The sequence below is a fragment of the Lynx rufus genome, unplaced genomic scaffold (genome assembly GCF_022079265.1).
Source record: "Lynx rufus isolate CCGP_SWC_20201006 ecotype Redwood Valley unplaced genomic scaffold, mLynRuf1.p SCAF_6, whole genome shotgun sequence".
Taxonomy (NCBI): Eukaryota; Metazoa; Chordata; class Mammalia; order Carnivora; family Felidae; genus Lynx; species Lynx rufus.
The window spans coordinates 47,402,500-47,422,722 of NW_025814878.1; the positions used below are offsets into that span (position 1 = coordinate 47,402,500).

A 20,223-nucleotide genomic window follows, 5' to 3' on the forward strand; every position below is an offset into this window, starting at 1 on the left:
TCAATCTGTTCAATTTTTTATTAACTGAAGTGTTTTTTGCATTTTGATTATGAAATTTAATGATAGTGAATTTACCTATCAGTCTGTTTGGAGATGGGTTGTCTACTCTATTGTTATACAAGACCAGCAGATAGTAACTAAGATACGGGTTCGGGTTCGACAGTGGAGGACAGAGCTTTAGAAATTTTTAGTGCTTTAGTGTTTACAGCACTTTACTGATGTTGGTCCATTGTCTTCTCAATTGCATTGTTCTCTGAGAAATCAGTCATCTTCATCTTCTGTTACTCAGTACATATCTTTGTTTTCCTTTGTTGCTTTTTAAGATTTTTTTCTCTATTGCTGGTCTGAGCAATTTGATTATGACATGCTGTGCTATCATTTCTTTTGTTTGGGGTTTGTTGGGCCTCTTAGGATATATGCCTTTCATCAGATTTGGGCATTTTTCAACTACTATTTCTTCATATATTTTTTTCTGTCCTTTCCCTTCTTTGTTAGGGGTTCTGATGACACAGAGGCTGCCGGAAGTTGACACACAGCTGATCCATGCACTATTCGGTTTTTTAATCTTTCTCTGTTTCATGTCAGATTACTGTCTTCAAGTTCACTAATGCTACAGTCTAAACCTAATGATAGTTTCATCCAGTGTGCTTATCATTTCAGGTGTCTTCATTTTTAGAAGTTCATTTTTCATAGTTTTTATCTTGCATGTCTACATACTCAATCTTTAGTTTTTGATCATATAGTGGTATGCTTTTTTTAAATGCCTGTGTCTGCTAATTCTAATAATGGGTCAGTTTGATTTTTTTTTGTTCATTATGGGTCATACTTTTCCTGTTTCTTTGCATGTAAGTTGTAAGTTTCTTTGCATGTAAGTTTCTTTGCATGTAAGCTGTTTGATGCTGGTTATTTTGGTTCTGGGACACAGAAAACAAACAGTATGATCCTTCTAGGTCTTGCATTTGAGTTTTGTTAGGTGAGAGCAGAGCAGCACTTATTCTAGGGTTCCCCAGTTCTGAGGCAAGACCTTTCTGTATACCCAGTGTCCCTGGATTATGGGGCTTTCTAGTCTGGGCTAGTGGGAACAGGCTCTGTTCCTAGCCTGGGGCAGGCTCCCAGATACTTTTTCCTGGAAAGCTTCCCCAGCCTTTGGTAGTTAGCTTGTGCACGTGCTGACCAATATGTTGCTGAGACTACATTCTGCAGATCTTTGGAGCTCCTCTTTCCGTGGCTTGCCACCCTGGTCCTTTGCTCTGGGAACTCCAGCTGCTTTCAACTGCCTTGACTTTAGCTCCATCTGAACTCAGGAAGTCCACTGGGCTCTGTCTGGGTGTCCTCCCTACATCATTGCTTAGAAATGCAAGGCAGTAAGCTGGGTTGATCGTTCCCTGTCTTTCAAGGATCACTGCTCTTTGCTCAAAGTCAAATGTATTGAAACTACTGTTGCATGTGTGTTGTCCCGTTTTTCAGTGTGAGGGTAAGTACAGGTTCTTCATCTTCGCCGGAAGAAAATGTTCAAGATGAGGATTTTACTTTATTTTATTCTCTTTTCAAGATGAGCATTTTAAAGTCTTAATTTTTAATTTAAGGAATATGTAAATACGTATTCTCAAATTATTTTTCCTTAAACTATTCAACATAAGTATGTCGGCTTTGACCATCCCCCAATCCCTTTCCCTTGCTTGCCCTCCACTTTGCAGAAGTAATTACTGGAACTGGTCTGGTGTGAAACAATCCCCCCCCCCCCAGCATTTTTTATGTACTATTACGTACCCTTAGAAAATACATAATGTGGATTTTTATTTTAACATCATCCTGCAACTTCTTTTCGCTTACTACTTGCAGATCTTTACAAGTTAGTGTATGTCGCACACCAAATTCTTAAATTCTCTGTTGGCACATGTAGTATGAGTATCATAAGCATCTATTGAAGGATCGTAGGTTTGCAATTTTTAGTTTTTACTGACACTTCTGCAGAGAATATCTTTGCACCCTCCCCCTTGTTTATGTGTGAATATATCTCTAGAGTAAATGCAGAGAAGTGGAAATCTGCATCATAGGGTTTACACTTTGAAAATTTTAACAGACTGAGATTGCCTTCCAGTTCCCACAAGCTGGGGTAGCAGGATGTTTTCTGTATCTTTTCCATCTGATATTGGCAAAGTTAAATTTTAATACTCTGGTAAGTGAAATGATTTATTTGTTTATTTGTACTTCCTCTGTGAATTGTGTTTTTCTTTTGTCTTTTCTTAACAATTGGAGGGTTTTTTATCTTGAAATATGCTGGGAGCTAATCTGTGGTCAGTGGATTTTCATCAGTCAATATTTTCTTCAAGTCTTTGTCTTTGTGGTGTCTTTATCATCAGAGTACAATCAGGAGACAAGCCACATAATAAGAACAGAGAAAGTTCAGCGTAAAATATTAATTATAAGAGTGGATTGGAGTGATGGGGCAAATTATCTGTAATATTTTAAGAAATAATTTGCCAAGCAGTAAAGAATTCTCAACGACACTGGCATAGCAAGTATAAGAAGTGGCCACTAACTGTTCTCCTCAAGCTGAATTCCAGAAATAATTTCAGGATACAACCTTGGCTCTGTGGATGAAGTTAGTGGTAGCTGCAAATCCACTGCTAGGCAGCTATGCCTGGGGGGATGTTATCCCAGTGGTAATCTGAAGTCATCCAAGGGGATGCAGGGTAAACCAGGCACAGGAGGTACCACACCAGTGATACTCCACTGCTAAGCTATGTGCACTGCTCGAGTTTTGCCCAGAACCAGGGGAAAAAAAAAAAAAATCCCTCCAGTACCGTCTGCTGACAAAACACACACCACCTAGCTAAGAAATACTTGTTCATATGGTTCAGCTCCATTTTCATTCTAATGGTGGAGCAGGCAACAGGTGGATTCAAACCTTAAAGCCCTTGTTTCTGTAAATTATGACCTCCCACTACTTAATATTTATTTTGCCTTTGCTGAGAACCTCAAGTGGTTGATTGTTTTCCTGGTGGTGGCCCAAATATTACTACCAAAAGGTCTGAGTCACACTGTTCTACCTGCTTTGATTGTTATAGTTTTCATCAACCTTTTCTATTGGGTATGGAAGTACTCAGGCACCCAGAGAATCCCGTGTTCCAGATGTGGTCTTTCCTCCATTGTGTGCCAGCAGTACAATCTCCCCTTGGTAATCATGATTGACCATTCCAGCCGGTAGAGTAACACCTTTTGCTGCCTATCGGTTTAGCGGCTTAGGAATCCCATCCCAAGATGGCCAAATGGCAGTCTCATCTTAGATTTTGTATCAACAGACCCATCGTTGTGTCCCTGGCTGAAACATACCTTGGGAACTAAGACCTCCAAACCAGCACAGCTTGAGATTGTTGAGATGAGAAGTATAATCATGAGGAGTCCCTTCCATTTCCACCCCTTGATTCCTGGATTCATATGTCACCTCCTGTGAAACAGCTCCATCCTTTCAAGGTGGTATCTCCCAACTGTCACAACTGAGTTTTCAGTGAATTAGTCCACCTTTTAATTAGACCAGCCATTTCCATGTGTCCAGGGATGTTAATTTCGTGGGCATGAGTTCACTGCAACATTTCCTTTACTGTGAAATGGTTTATTCCTTAATTAGAAACAATGCTATAGGAAATGCCATGATAAAACATTCTGTGAGTATGTGCATCAGATGGTAGTGCTGGCAGAAGCATTATAGACATAGGAAGGCAATCCAAATCCAGAATATGTCTACTCTACTGAAGAATCTCTTCTATGATGGCAAAGGCCCAATTTAATAGCCATCACGTGGATGGCTGTTACCCATGGGAGTAATACCATATTGCAACCTCAGTATTGGTCTTGGCTCTTCACAGATTAGGCAGTTGTCAGTAATGCATGACAGCCTTAATAAGGGAAAATCCATGTTGTTGGCTGAGACCATGCATAGCCTCTAGCTCTGCCACCATGGCCACGTTGTTCATGGGTCCATTGAGCAAGCACTGGGGTAGCTGGGGAATTAGACTGATACCCATAGAGTGCATATTATCCACCCAATTAAGAGCCTTCTCTGCTGTAGATGCCCTTTGCTGGGCACTGACATGGGACACAAATACCTTCACAGTGTGTTCCCATTCCAAGATCCATCCATGTACTTCTTTCCGGATTTACTTGTCACCAACCTTTAATGTTTCTTCCAAGTCCCTGACTACACAGCCAGACCATTAGCAACTACCCAGGAATTAGTGTGGATATGTACTTGGGGCCATGTCTCAGATCAGACACAGTGGACAACCAAATGTACTACTCGCAATTCTCACAGGGAAGGGTTTTCTTTCACCCCCTTTTGGTTCACCCCTGAGTGGAACATAGTGCTGCAGCTATCCTCTTTTGGGTGGAACCAATATGTCATATAGACCTGTCTGTAAACCAGGCTTAAATTTTTTATTGGCTAGCTAGTTGTTAGAAACACCTAAGGCTAGAGCTATTGATTGAGGAAGAGGATGCAACAGAAGTTGGTGTTGAAAGAGTCTGAGCCACATGTTCACGGAAGCTATCTTTACATTTCAGACCTGCTCAAGCAGGGTAGGTCAATTGTATACTATTTCCATTGATAGATTGCTGCTGTGCATGCTCAAGTTTATGACAAGGTGGATACTCCAACATCAAATCATGATGTGAAGCTCAGGCCACATGTTCACCTACTATCCCATGGTTGGGTAATAAGTCTCAAGCAAGGCACAAGTGGAATAGTTATCCTCAGCAGAGGGCATAGATTTGCTTCAAAATCTTAGGGTTCTGCCCTGGGATTCGGCTTGATAAAGACTCCATACATGCCAGGATACTTTTAGTATCATTGGCTTTGGACCTATAGATCTTAGGACCTATATGACAGCACAGCTCATACTGTAACTCAAACTCATGACAGAGCCTTCACTTGCTGTGGTCCCCACTCAAAGTTAGTAATCTTATACATTGCTCTATGAGTGGGTTGAAATAGCAAACTCAAACATGGTACATGTTGCCTTCAAAATCCAAAAAGGCCTACTGCGCATCATGATTTTGTTTTTCATGGTACATAGTGTGAGATGAAGCAACCTGTCTTTCTTCTTGGAAGGGGATATTTAACATGCTCCAAACCATTGCACCCCCAAGAAGCTTCATTGGGATTAATAGGCCTAAAGTTTTGTGGAATTCTGCCCTTTACCTTCTAGTTCTTGTAGGTCTTACTAAGGCACCTAAGCACTTACTACCTTCTATTCATCATACCCAGTCAGCATAATGTTATCAACATAGTGGACCAATGTGATTTTTGTAGACTATCAGATGATCAAGGTGTCTACAGACTATATCATGGCAGGGAACAGAATTGACAAAGCCTTAAGTCAAGACTTTGACAGAATACTGCTGCTCTACCAGGTAAAAGCAAACTGCTCCTTGTGGTCCTTACAATTTGTTATGGAGCGAAAGGCATGGCAAATTAGGTCAATAACTGCATAACAAATACCAGGAGGATATTCATTTACCCCTGTAAGATACTATATCTGAGATAGCAGCTGCAATTGGGATCACTATCTGATTAAGGTGTGAACTTGATAGTCCCTAGTCATTTTCCAATATCCACCTATTTTCTGCACAGGCCAAAGTGGTGAGTTAAGTAGTGATGTGATAGGTATCATCACCTTTGCTTCCTTCAAGTTTTGATGGTGGCATTAATCTCTGCAGTTTCCCCAGGGATGTAATGTTGCTTCTAGTTTGCTTTCTCGACAGGGAAATTTCCAGGGGCTTCCAATTATCCCTTCCTGCTATAATGAGACTTCAACTCATGGGTTAGAGAACCAATATAAGAGTCCTTTCAGTTGTTAATTATGTCTGTTTCAATTATACATTCACAAACTGCAGACATAAAACCACCTGGTGGGTCCGTGGACCAACTGAGTCCACTGTAATTTGAACATGTGACTCCTTCTATTACATCACTGTAAGCCTTCAGTTTGCTGAGCCACAGTGTGTTTTGGGTTCCCAGGAATTAGAATTAATTTAGACGTAGCGTTTATTCTTCACCAAATGGTCTGGATGTTCTTCCTTTCTGATGAACAGTAACTCTAGCAAATGATGGAAGATCCCTTAGTAAAATGTTTGGAAGAAGATTTACAATGTACCTGCAGCAGTGGTATAGGGTCCTTTCTCAAGGGGGATCCAGCCTCCCCTGCAGGCAAGGGGCCCTGCTGTGTGAATTGACTTAGGTATGGAATCTGGGTGAGAGACTGTGACACTCCACTGTGCTGACTCAGGCCAGGCTTAGGCTACCAGAGTTTTTCCTCCTATATAGATGGAGTAGTATTCTAGTTGGCTGCCCATATGTTCTCATTTGGGGGAACACATTGACCAGCAAAAGATCTCTCTGTGCCAGGTCTGTAATCTGACTACTGAGATGTCCCTGCTGCCCTTTTTATAATAGACATACCCACCTTGTCCTTGGCAATTGCCTGCTGCTATTCTGGGATTGCATCCTGACCACTGAAATGAGAGAGCCCATCTCAACAGCAGTGAGAAATGACAGGACTGTGAATTCAACTGTCATTGTAATCCAGCGTTCTGCACAATTAAAATGTGTGTTTCATTTTTAGCAGTATTACCCCTGTGACTACAAGAAATAGATTTAAAAGGCTACTGTGGAAGCCTAAAGGACCAGTACTTGTCATTTTCTTCTTAAGTGCTGAAGTGCATCCAAAAAAGTCCATCCCACACCCCAGTATTTATGGTCATCATTACTGCCCTGAGAGTCAGTGTGGTAGCAATTTGGGCTCCCACAGCACACACTTCAGTAGGTACTTTAACACAACCTACCGTGGATAACAGCTTGGTTAATTGTCATGCCACTGCATGCAAAGGATTACTAGCATTCCATTTCCTATTGTCAAGGAGCTCAGCACCATGTTCAAGCCCAAGGGTGCAACCAAACAAATCCCCAAATCCCACCTTTGTGAGTCTGTCCCCTAGGAACCCTCCACTACTGGTATCAGTTCTGTATTATTCATGGGCCAATTAGAAGACAGACGCACACAGTAATCAAACTGGAGAAAGTTTAATATAAAGACTTATTAACTATAACAAGAGATTGAAGTAATGGGAGGAATGGCTGATCAGTAATAAAGAGAGTTCTGAAGAATATAGGGAGAGCAGATATAGTGAGCAGCCATTACCCTCCAGGGCTGACATCCATTGGAGAGGGTGTGACCTCCTTGGACAGGGTGTGACCACGGCTCACTGGATGGCAGAGAAGTTCACTGAGGCTTTGAAGCAGCCCTCACAAAAGGAGGGGCAGGAGGAGAAAGCCCTTCACAGAGGGCCTCTTGCCAATGGCATCCACCACGAAGCCGCATCCACTACGGAAACCTCATGCTGCAGAAGCCACACCCACGGCAGGAGCCTGCCTAGAGAAGCACCCCAGAATCTGGAAAAGAAACCCTCCTCCAGTGTCCCTCCAGTACTCTCTACTGACAAAGCTTAATATCTTGTAGTTGGCGAAGAAGAAATATTTTCATGGTCCATATTAATTACATCACAGCAGACAAGGATGAATCTAGAGCTAAGAGCTCATAAGTTGATAACTGGCACCATACCTTGTCATACTGAACTAAAAACATTTTTTTGGGGGGGGGCGCCTGGGTAGCTCAGTCAGTTGGGCATCCGACTTCAGCTCAGGTCATGATCTCACAGTCTGTGAGTTCAAGCCCCGTGTTGGGCTCTGTGCTGACAGCTTGGAGCCTGGAGCCTGCTTCGGATTCTGTGTCTCCCTCTCTCTCTGCCCCTCCCCCGCTCATGCTCTGTCTCTCTCTGTCTCAAAAATAAATAAAAACATTTTTAAAAAATTATTTTTTAATTTTTTTAACCCTTTTAAAATTTATTTTTGGGAGACAGAGAAAGACAGAACATGAGCGGGGGAGGGGCAGAGAGCGAGGGAGACACAGAATCCGAAGCAGGCTCCAGGCTCTGAGCTGTCAGCACAGAGCCTAATGCGGGGCTCAAGCCCATGAACCGTGAGATCATGACCTGAGCCGAAGTCAGACACTTAACCGACTGAGCCACCCAGGCACCTGTCATGCTGAATTTTTAGCTTTGATATCAAAGTCATCAATCTTCCTTTTGGTTTTTGTTTTTCATGTTCTATTTCAGAAATACGTTTGTATATATGTCTGTGTGTGTGTGTGTGTGTGTGTGTGTGCGCGCATATATATCTGGAATCCATTCAGAATTCATTATGTATGGTGTAAGGTGATAATTTAATCTACTTCGAATAGACTCAACCTTCTCCTTAATTTGAAAAGCTACATATATCATGTATAAATTTATGTATGTAAATATTTCTCTGGCCTACTCTGTTCATTCATCTACCTATTTATTCCTTTACCCAAGATACATTTTCTTGTCTGAACAAAAAGACTTGGATTAGGACTTTACAAAAGTCTAAAGAGGATTTTAGTATTTGTAGGAAGAATAAAAAAAACTATCAAGAGAGGATGATGTTCTTAAGTGAAACAAATAGCAATAAGTGCTTTGAAGTTTGTTTAGATGTATCTCTGTGCTGGTTTTTCACTGTTAATAAATACTGCTTAGCAGCAATGACATCTCTCCTGGCTAACACACCTCGTCAGTAATCTAGAACCCATAATGTGAGGCTGCTTGTTGGCCAAAGGCCCTAGGTTGTAGAAATGCAAATCAACTCTTCTGTCTTAGGATGTAAGGCCAAATCCTACTTCACCTGGAACTTTTAGGATGTTATCATCTCAATCATTCCATACTATATCTTCTGATACTGATAATAAAAATTAGATAAAGGTTTAATGGAGGTTCGAATCATGTTTATTCATTCAGATGCTCAAAGAAATAAAACTTGGAGGGGCACCTGGGTGGCTCAGTTGCTTAAGCATCCGACTTTGGCCCAGGTCATGGTCTCGCAGTTTGTGGGTTCGAGCCTTGTGTCAGGCCCTGTGCTGACAGCTCGGAGCCTGGAGCCTGCTTTGGATTCTGTGTCTCCCTCTATCTCTGTCCCTACCCTGCTCATGCTCTTTCTCTCACTGTCTCTCAAGAATAAACATTAAAAAAGAAAAAAAGAAAGAAAACTTGGAGGATATATGATTACCAGTTGGGTCCTTCTGGGATTATGGATGGAGCCGTGTGAACTTGAAAAGCTGAAAGGTGAACATTTTCTACCACATTGGGTAGAAAGACGTTGTCAATCCTTTTTTTGTGTTTAATAGGTACCTGAAATATAAAGATTAAATAGATATTGGAGATACCATTAAAAGTCACTGTTACGACTAAGACTGAGATCATTGGTTCAGTCTGGGTTAGGCCATTTAGTGTGCCTTCTTATATTTGACGCATGTCATAAAGTGAACTGGTCAAGAATTAGTCTATCAAAGGAAGCCTTTTCCAGCTAAGGAGAAAAAGATATCCCATATGTGGAGTAATCTAAAAATTCCTTAATATTTTATCATTTGTGTTAGTGCAGTGTTTTGTTTTGTTTTGTTAAGAAAATCATGGGTGGTCTTACATTCCAGCCATGTATAAATTATTCTTCAATATGCATTTATTTGATTTGTCTCTTAGGCTTTAAGAAGTCAGAGCTTAGATAGATTTGAAGAGGCTCCAATTCTTTTGTGCCTTTCCTGGATCTTAGGTTTATTGCTTGGGGTTTCTATTCACATGCCAATGGGCCCAGAAAACATTCCCTTATTTATTAGGGTTTATTTAGACCATCACCCTTCTGAATCTTTCAAATACAGTGGCTCTCCTCTGATGCATTTGGCTACTTAAGCAGCCTCTCAACCATGAGCTGTGATAGCAGACCTCCCCCACAACAGCAACATTTGCTTTTGGGAGTGAAATGGGGATGGAGGGAGTCTTAAAAGCCCTTGTGGTTCCATACACATCAACTGAATATTGCTTCCTTTTGGAAAAGGCTTTTGCAGAAACAAATAGACATATACTAGAATCTTACCTTTTGGTGAAAGATGACTGCACAGAGACTGGTAAGTTGAGCCAGTGATGGGCATTAATAAGGTGGCCCTACTTGGTCAAGGATCTCAAATGCATATTCCTGACCTGTTTCTTCTCTTTCTGTGTATGACTCTTTAACTGCATGTTTAGAAGCAAATTTTTGGTCCAATAGCCAGACTATCAGCTGCAGAATTACACCCTCAAAAGAGACTTTAGAATGGCATATTTCTCTGACAGAATGATTAAATCTTTTCCTTTTAATTTTTCTCAAAGCAAGAGGGAAGAATTTTATTTTTTATTTATTTTTATTTATTTTTTATATAATTTATTGTCAAATTGGTTTCCATACAACACCCAGTGCTCATCCCAAAAAGTGCCCTCCTCAATGCCCATCAGCCACTTTCCCCTCTCCTCCACCTCAGTCACCCCATCAACCCTCAGTTTGTTCTCAGTATTTAAGAGTCTCTTATGGTTTGCCTCCTAAGAGGGAAGACTTTTAAATGTGTTGACATGGAAATGTCTGGAGGGGATTCTGAAAAACAATTGGGCAAAGGTGTAATACTTATGCAGTAGAGGAGGGTGTAAATATTGTGTTACATACACTAAAAGCTGAAAAGTTAAAAAAAAATCTTCATATACATGCTATACCTGGACCTAATCTGTGTGCCAAGAATTTCTTTGGAGGGTAGATTTCTCACATGTTGTTGTTGTTGTTGTTGTTGTTGTTAAGTTTATTTATTTTTGAGAGACAGAGCAAGAGGGGGAGGGGCAGAGAGAAAGGGAGAGAGAGAATCCCAAGCTCTCAGGTTCCACACCAATAACATGGAGCCCGATACGGAGCTTGAACCCATGAACTGTGAGAACTGCTAGTTAATTATTGTAGATGACTGAAGACAAAGAAGAAATTCAGACACAGAATACAGCAAAGTGTGGACATTGACTTCCACATCCATTTATTTAAATAAACACTTTTTTTTTAACTAGCAGCATCAGATCTCTTATCTGAGTTCCCTGGCACAGCAGAAAGTTTTAAAAACGTGTGAGAAATGGGGCACCTGGGTGGTTCAGTCAGTTGAGTGTCTGACTCTTGATTTTGGCTCAGGTTCAATCTCACAGTTCCTGGGTTCAAACCTGAGCTGAAATCAGGAGTCACTTGTTGGGATAAGCACTGGGTGTTGTATGTGAATGATGAATCTCGGGAATCTATCTCTGAAGCCAAGAGCACACTGTATACACTGTATGTTAGCTAACTTGACAATAAAACATATTTAAAAGTAAATAAATGTAATTGAGTAAGTGCTTTTGAGCTGAATTGTTTTGACATCAGAATTCTATTATTGAGGAGTAGCACTGGCAAGATGGCAAAGTAGGAAACCCTGCACCATCCTTCATTCCAAAAACACATCGATTTGGCAACAATTCATGGACAAAGCCTTTTTAGGAGAAATCCAGAATTTTATTATCTAGACCCAAGTATCTAGATAACAGCCAGGTATATAATGTTTCTTAATGTTTATTTATTTTTTAGAGAGACAGAGACAGAGAGACAGAGCGACAGAGCATGAGCAGGGGAGGGGCAGAGACAGAGGGAGACACAGAATCCAAATCAAGCCCCAGGCTCTGAGCTGTCAGCACAGAGCCCAAAGCAGGGCTCAAATCCACAAACCGCGAGATCATGACCTGAGCCGAAGTTGGATGCTTAACGGACTGAGCCACCCAGGTGCCCTGATATATAATTTTTTAATGTAAGTTTGAAAAAACCTAACCTAAAACCATAATTTCTTTTTTTTTATTTTTTAAACGTTTATTTATTTTTGAGACAGAGACAGACAGAGCATGAACAGGGGAGGGCCAGAGAGAGAGGGAGACACAGAATCTGAAGCAGGCTCCAGGCTCTGAGCTGTCAGCACAGAGCCTGACGCGGGGCTTGAACCCACAGACCGCGAGATCATGACCTGAGCTGAAGTCGGATGCTTAACCGACTGAGCCACCCAGGCGCCCCCATAATTTCATATTTACATTTTTCATTGTTTCCAATATATAATCAAATTTATCTTTACTTACAGTTTCTGGCCTTTGAATCCTTCTTGTTATTTTACTGCTCATAAGATTAGTCTTTAAAAGGTGTTGCTGGGAGTATCTGAATGATGTGGAAGCAGAACTCAGGGAGTACTGAGCCCGAGATATAAGTCCTATAATGTTGAAAATGTTAAATTATATCTCTGGTTGCAATATATGGGCCTAGATTTAATCCACAAAATTTTAGAAAAGCTTGAAATGGGCATCTAATCCAACTTTGTCAATTTTGAATGAAGATGTCAAAATCTGCATGGAATCATTTGCCTGTGGGTCACATGACCAAGTGAAAGAGAAGGACATGATAGGTGACTTGGACTATGGTGGGTAGGAGTGGACAAACATAGGGATATTCAAGTTAATAGGACTTGGTAATTAACTGGACTTACAGGGTGACAAAGTATAGCTCCCAGATTCCTCAACCAACTGGGTAGATGTTTAATTTTAGTTTAGGGTGGATTTTGTGATCTTGGCATGTGTTACTCAATAATAATGGTTGTTTACAAGATTAGAAGGGTAGTTGGGTAGGAAATATGAGTACATATAGAGAAAGCAGATAAATAATAGTTCAGAGTCCCTGAAAAGCTAGGAGCAAATGGAATCTCAAGCATTGGGACTGGCCCAGGGAAGAAACGGGGCACATTTTCCATTTTATCAGAAGGGACCAAGAAGCAGCTGAGTACCTAATGTAGGTGGGTTGGGGTAAAAAAATAGAGGGGTTTCCCATGTGATGGCTTTAAAAAATTTTTTTTTAAACGTTTATTTATTTATTTTGAGAGACAGCATGAGCAGGGGAGGGACAGAGAGAGAGAGGGAGAGAGGGAATCCCAAGCAATCTCCACGCTGTCAGCGCAGAGCCCCATGTGGGGCTCGAACCCACAAACCCTGAGATCATAACTTGAGTGGAAAGCAAAAGTCAGATGCTTAACTGACTGAGCCACCCAGCCATCTCTGCCACATGATGGCTTTTAACGGCTCTGTGAAACTGGAGGTAAAGTGTTGGCTGGGGAGGAGGACAGCGTCTGAGGATCTGAAGAGGCCAGGAAGATATAAAATAGTTTCTGGGAAGAGGAGAGAATGAGCTGACCCATCTTCAGCTCCAGGGGAGGGACATGTGAGCAGGGCTTAAACCCACCAAGCATCTTAGTCTCTGGCTTCCGTGATTTGTTCAAATTCGGGCATATGACCTGAGTCAGCCCAGCCTTAAAAAGGCTGATCCTTTTTAATTGTCCCATCTCTACACTCACTCCTGCCATGTGAGCTGGAACAGAGGATGGAAGGGACAGCAGTGGCAGTCATCTCGCTTCCCGAGGGGTTACTTCCACTTCCTTTCTGCTCCCAGCATTCTTGGAGCCCAGAGGGGCAGACAGAGGGGTCAGGCCCCGGGGAAGTATGTCAGACCTGGATCAAGCAAACTGAAGCTGGTCTACCTCTGAACATTTCACAGTTTTGTCAGCCAAGTGATTTCATTTTTTTTTTTCCTTAAGCATTTTAAGACTAACTGCACTAGAGCATATTACAGTTCCTCAAGAGGTGCAAGATCCTAAGGGGACACCATGCTAATGCCAAGTAAGGAGAGCTTGCTCCTTAAGTCTGCCTTTGCTTCTGATGCTTCTGATGCAGGGAGCAGGGTGGCTGCTGCTACCACCGCGACAGAAAGGAGAGACCTCGGTCACTTCATGCTTTCATCTGGACAACAGCTGAGAAAGGAGTGGGAATGATTGACTTCTACCTTGTCACATTAATAGTATAGCTGTCCCCTTGGAGTGCTGGGCATTAAATAGACAGGTGCAACCCAGTCCTTCCCCTCCAATGAGTCACTGCAGTGGGGGACAGGTGGGGGTTGGGGCTTAGGAGAAACTTCTAGCTCTGCTTCCTGGGAAAGAGACTTCTCTTTCACTCCTGCCACATCCCCAGTCTTGGGAATTAGGGTTCTGCCCCACCTTGCACCTGTCTCATGCCTCACTCTGCTTCTCCTTCATAAATGTGCAGGTGTTGGAGGACATGGAGGGCAGTTTGAAAGGACACATTAACCCAAAAAGAGGTTAAAAAGATGCTTGGCTGGGGCACCTGGATGGCTTAGCTAGCAGAGCAGGAGACTCTTGATCTCAGGGTCCTGAGTTCAACTCCCACGTTGGGTGTAGGGCTTACTTAAAAAAAAAAAAAAGGGTGCTTAGCTGGGCTGGAGACAGAGGGGCAAGGGATAGACAGGAAAATCCCATGGAGTGTGGAGAGGAGAGTTCAAGGTGCAGAACTGCTCAGTGTCAGTGGCCAAAATAGGGCCCTTGAGTACTTTTGATGCCCTTCCTCTTTGGACCGCACAGCTGGGGTGGGAAACCTCCCCCTGTGGTCAGGACCCAGGCAATAGGCACAGAGGCAGAGGGGAGAGCCCTGGGCTTTACCAGCGAGCCCAGCCCTGCTCTCAGCAAACCCAAAGTAACTCCATCTTTGTTTGCTTGATCTTTGACACTGATCTTTCTGTTTGTGAAAGATCTTATATATTCAACTGGTAAAGAGCCAAAAGCAAACATAAAGGACACACAAGTATGAAAGTGTCAAAGTATAGTAACCAACATATGCAGTTATTCAGTCCTGGTTATTGGTATTTGATGATATTTTTGATAGTCAGATCTAGAAAAGAACTTGGAATTAATTTCATCCTCAACTTATAGGGAAGGAAGCCAGTTTAGAGACATCCTGGGTTTGGCCTCTGCTCTATGCTACATTGCCCAGAGGGCTATCTTGATTGCCATTTCCATAGCACTCCTCAAGCCCCCAGCACCCAAGAATCATAATATATTTATAAATAACACTTGAGAAACATGGTCATTGATGTCCCAAGACATTAAGATGCTTCAAAATATAGTAAAGTACCCAGTGTTCTTTAAGTGGTACATTACACCCTCCTGAGACCAGTTTTTATGACTGAAATCTTTTAGGATTGGATGTCAGTACTCCAAGGTGACTGGAGTCACCTTTCTACTAAAGTAGAAAGTTATGACTGCAAATCAGAATTAAGTTTTATTCATTCATGTATCATTCATTCATTCATTCATTCAACAGACATCATGGAGCACCTATGCAATAACCACTGGGTTGTCATGGCTGGCCCATGAGACCCTCCTTCAATTCAGACCCCAGACCCTGGGGGTTTGTTCTAGCTAGAATAGGGGACATGCTTACCGCCTGGTGAGCTCATCTGGACAGACAATCGCTCAGCGTCATTAAGCTGACTTTGTAGCTCTTCTATGCGCTGGAAAGCATCCAGCTTCACACTGCGTTCCTGGACAAGCTGGCTTCTCAGCTGAGGGGAAAAGTGCTTAGGAAGCAGAGATGCTTTTTTGGTGCACACTTTAGTTCCTGGGGTTACTAGGAGAGTGTGGGTCCAGGCCACCCCAGGAACATAAATCTTCACACAGTCCTGGCCAGGCTGAACTCAGCCTTCTGAAAATCAAGAGCTCCAAGAAGGCCGAGAACTTAAACCAAAGATGAGCAGAGGCAGCCCCTGGACCCCCTTATTACCTTATAATAGCCAGGAGTTTACTCACAAAATTTTTTATTTATTTTTTTTATTTTTATTTTTATTTTTTTAATTTTTTTTCAACGTTTTATTTATTTTTGAGACAGAGAGAGACAGAGCATGAACGGGGGAGGGGCAGAGAGAGAGGGAGACACAGAATCGGAAACAGGCTCCAGGCTCTGAGCCATCAGCCCAGAGCCTGACGCGGGGCTCGAACTCACGGACCGCGAGATCGTGACCTGGCTGAAGTCGGACGCTTAACCGACTGCACCACAAAATTTATATCCTTTATGTTTATTTCACCAGAGGGGAGGGGAAGAGAAGAGATGGAGAAGGGCCCTCAGTTCACAGAGGACCTTGTAGGCCAAGCCACAAAACCACTCCAAGGACAGGAGGAAGTCTCTGGACAGTTTCAAGCAAAGGAAAGACTTGATCTTTCTTCCAGATCTCTGTGCTCAGCTCAGTGCAGCTCATCATCTGCAGGGATGCCCTGAGCACCATCTCCCTGGCCTTATATAAGGCCCATACTCAGAGGCGAGCTTTTGTTTTTAATGTTTTTTATTTACTTTGAGAGAGAGAGAGAGAGAGAAAGAGAGAGAATGAGAGCCTGAGTCGGGGAGGGGCAGAGAGAGGGAGAAAGAGAATCCCAAGTAGTCTCCACTCTGTCAGCATGTTCAGTCCCGCTAACAGTGAGATCATGACCTGAACACATCAAGAGCTGAACGCTCTACCGACTGAGCCATCCAGGTGCCCCAGAGAGGTGATCTTTGTGTTTATCTGGGTGGCTCTCTGCTAGCACAGCTGACCCACGTGGCCGGATCCAAGGTGCTCCTCATCTGTATAGACAGGAGGTGTCTTTTCTTTTGAAATTTATCTTTATTTATATAAATATAAATGGATATAGATTATAAAAAGTAATTGAATTATAAAAATTATTCAAAAGTATAAAAAAGCAATATGATCCTAATGATATCATAAAATTATAAAGTATAAAAAGGTAATAATTGTAAAAAAGTCAGAATAGTAGGGTGGATCTAATAGCGCTCCCCCATTCATGTCCACCTGGAACGTCAAAATGTGACCTGACTTAGAAGTAGTCTTTGCAGATGTAATTAAGTTATGACAAAGTCATACTGGATTAAGAGTGGGCCTTACGTACAATGACTGATGCTTTTATACGAGGAAAGGGTACAGACACACAGAGGGACACACAGGGAGAAGGCCATCGGATGAGGAAGGCAGACATTGGAGTGCTGTAGCCACCAGCCAAGGAATGTCAAGGACTACAGGCAGCCACCACAAGCCAGAAGAGAGGCATAGAACAGACTCTTCCTCAGAGCCCCCAGAAAGAGCCAACATCTTGATTTCAGGCTTCTGGACTCCTGAACTGTGAGAGAATAAATCTCTGTTGTATTAAGCCATCTGGTTTGTGGCAATTTGTTACAGTAGCCCCAGCAAGCTAATCCACAGGCTAATCTCAAAAATTCAGCACACTCTTGTCTGCATAGACCCAACCAGAAGGCCTGTGAGGTTTTGACGCTATAACCTACAGCTCATCCTACAAAAGTTAAAGGGGCAGTTTCTTGTGCGTGCAGATGCTCTCAAGTGTACTGTAACTGTCAGTAGAAGATCAGATCCCCAGAGTTAGGAAAACTTCCTAATACAAATTAGGCCCAAGGTGCCTCTATGCACTGCAGGGATTGGTGTAGGCTCCTCGATCCCCATGGACAGGAACCATATCAAGATTTATCAAACTACATCAAACCATTTCAAGAAAAACATTATCAAGACCTCTGAGCCAGGCTGGGGCTAAACCAATTGGAAAAATATTAACAAAGGAAGGAAACATGCTTAGTAAGGACCTTGTGTTGTGTTAGGACCTTAAAAAGGACCCCACCCCACATCACAGATGTGCCCGAGATCCCACAACCAATCCAGGTCAGTCTGTTTCCAAAAGTGTTCACCTTCATATTCCCAGCCAAAAGACATATAGTCAATATTTATCAAGAGCTGTGTATTAGTTTCTGATCTTAGTGCTTCATCTGAATTACCTTAATCCACCTAAAAATCTCGTGAAATGAGTATATCGTTCTCCGCTGTACCAACGAGAAGACTACAGCACATAGAGACCACAGATCTAGCCTAAAGTTACGCGGTGGAAGGCCCTGGGGTGTGAATCAGGAAGTCTGACTCCAGAGCGTCCCCAGGAACGGGAGGTAGGCAAGGACATTCATGCTCTCCAAGATCAGAGAGTCAAAATCTGCCCTCGGAATTGGAGGTTGGAGATGGACTAAAGAAGTCACCGTAGGTCATAGTGGCTCTTGCTGGCTGAAGGTGGATTGCTAGTTGGTGAGAAGTGAGACCATAAGCCCAGGGGACAGGAGCTGCCAGCAGAGGTGGAGGGCGGTTTAGAAACAGCCAGTGATCGTTTTTACATATATACACTAAAGACATGTATTTGTTGAGAGAAGCCTCAAAATGTTTTTGATTGCTTTTAGAATCTCTGCCGTTAGACAAAAATTAGCTATTAACTAGAGAGATGAACTCCTTATTTTTGTGCTGGTTTCTAGAAAAGCCTAATTTGAAAGATAAATATGTGACACCAAATGTTTCTAAGGATTCAAGTCATATTTTCGTTTATTTTTCATGAAATAAATGTGAAATTCTAATTTTTCTTTTATTCTAAAGCTACTCATTTTCTCTCCATTTCTCCAAAAATATTTTCTCTAGCATTGCCTCAATTCAATTTTTAGCCTTTTTAAAATTTTGTCCTTTGTTTTTGCAGACTTCTCCCCATTGATCTCCTCCTTGAAACACTTGGCCAATGATTTAATTTTTTTTAATTTTTTAAATGTTTTTATTTATTTTTGAGAGAGAGAGAGAGAGAGTGGGAGAGGGGCAGAGAGAGAGGGAGACACAGAATCTGAAGCAGGCTTCAGGCTCTGAGTTGTCAGGACAGAGCCCGACATGGGACTTGAACTCACGAGCTGTGAGATCATGACCTGAGACTAAGTCAGATGCTTAACCAACTGAGCCACCCAGGCACCCTGGCCAATCATTTAATTTAACTTTCCAACTTCTCTTTCCTAATATCTCTGGTGAATGAAGTGATTTATTCCTTCAGTGAATACATGAGAAGTGCCTGCTCTGGAAGGTGCTATTTCTTTTGCCTTCTGTATTGGATTACATTCTGTGCTCTCCTGTGTTGGAACCTGCATTAATCCACATCTACATCTATCGTTTCCTCCTCTTTTTTTGTTTTTTTGTTTTTTTCTTTTCTTGCTGTAGGGGTATATTTAACAAAAATATATTGTGTCTGGAAATCACTTTTGCCTTTCCTTTTTGTCTCTAAATTTCCAGAAACACCTTGACTAAAATCCTCTTATAATAGCTTCCATAATGCTTGCTGCTTTTCCAGATTACCGTTGGAATTTTCTAAAGGATTCCCTAGCTCAGAAATTGTAGCCAGATGGAAACATGTGTCCCACATGGGTTCTAAAGGTGCCAAGATTCTGGGCCTTGAGGCAGTCAAACCGTCCTCTCTCACCATAGGCAACCTGAGCATCACCCAACATGGGCAGAAATATTTCTGTTTTCCTGTGGGCCTAGAAATGACAAAGGTGGAGGACACCAGAGGCAGGGAGAATGCCAGAAGAATGCCAGCTCTGGCTGGTGCACCCTGATTGGCTTTCGAGCGGCTGCTACCTCCTCTGGGAGTTACCTGTCGGAGTTCTGTCTGAGTTCTCTTCTGCTGAAGCCGGCCCAGTTTCGAAGCCCTCTCTGCCTCTTCAGTAAGGAGCTGCAGGTGCTGGTCCTTTTGCCGCACATCTTCCAAGAGCTTCTCCATGCCGGAGGCCTTCATTAGATCCAGCTGCTCCCTGTGGCGAGCTTCCTCGGTCACTCTGTGTTGCAGCTCTCTCAGCAATCGAGCCTGTGGCAGGAAAAGGCCAAAGGAAACGAAGAAGGCAGAGTCTTTCTTCTCACCAAAAGGTGGGGAAGAAGTTGCCCAGCACAATAGCCAACCCCTCCAGTAGGGCGCAGGGGCGCGACTCTGTGGAATATTCCCAGGCTCAGGGCAATAGAGGCTGGCCTTTCTGTTTGGGCTAGCAGGCAGCAAGACTACCAGGACCTAGGCCAGCTCGGCCTGGACTGTAAGCCCTGAGGCAACAGTCAGGGGGAGAACAAAGGAAACAAAGAGCAAAAGCCAGGCAAGTGGTAATGCCACTGTACAGGTCAAGAAATTGGGTCTTTTAATGCCCAAACTTGATGATAGTATGTATGTTACTTAACTTATTAACCACATAGTTATATCCACCACAAACTACATTTGCCTTGTCATTGAGCATTTATCATGACATAGCAGGGAAGGGTTTGCCTGGGGAGAAAGGAGTGATGTAATACAAAGCAGGGAGTGGAGAAGGGAGGTTCTAATCTTGCCTCTGTTTTGACTTCCAAAATAGCTTTGGGGAAGCCAGGTTCCAGATGGTTAATGAAGGAAAGGCGTAGTGATAATTTGGTTCTGTTTTGAAATTTTTCTAATCAGTAGCACCATAAGTACCAGATGTCCAATCCCCAATTATAATACTAATACTAATAATATTTGTATGGTGATGTTACAGTTTACATAA

At 42.5% G+C, this 20,223-nt stretch overlaps 1 protein-coding gene across 2 annotated transcripts in view; it reads right to left on the reverse strand.

Moving 5' to 3' along the window:
* Window positions 1-9,049: 9,049 nt before the first annotated feature.
* The window catches only part of LOC124528931 (coiled-coil domain-containing protein 162-like), a 54,840-nt gene continuing 43,666 nt past the window's right edge, over window positions 9,050-20,223 (reverse strand). The window contains exons 14-17 of one of the 2 annotated variants that reach the window (XM_047102811.1): window positions 19,317-19,526; window positions 15,259-15,379; window positions 12,064-12,191; window positions 9,050-9,261 (exon numbers count right to left, since the gene is read on the reverse strand). In XM_047102811.1, coding sequence (XP_046958767.1) covers window positions 9,136-9,261; window positions 12,064-12,191; window positions 15,259-15,379; window positions 19,317-19,526 — 585 coding nt within the window. In that variant the 3' untranslated portion in view covers window positions 9,050-9,135. Of the gene's footprint in view, window positions 9,262-12,063; window positions 12,192-15,258; window positions 15,380-18,603; window positions 19,527-20,223 lie in introns of those variants that run through there. The other variant, XM_047102810.1, reaches the window with a different exon arrangement.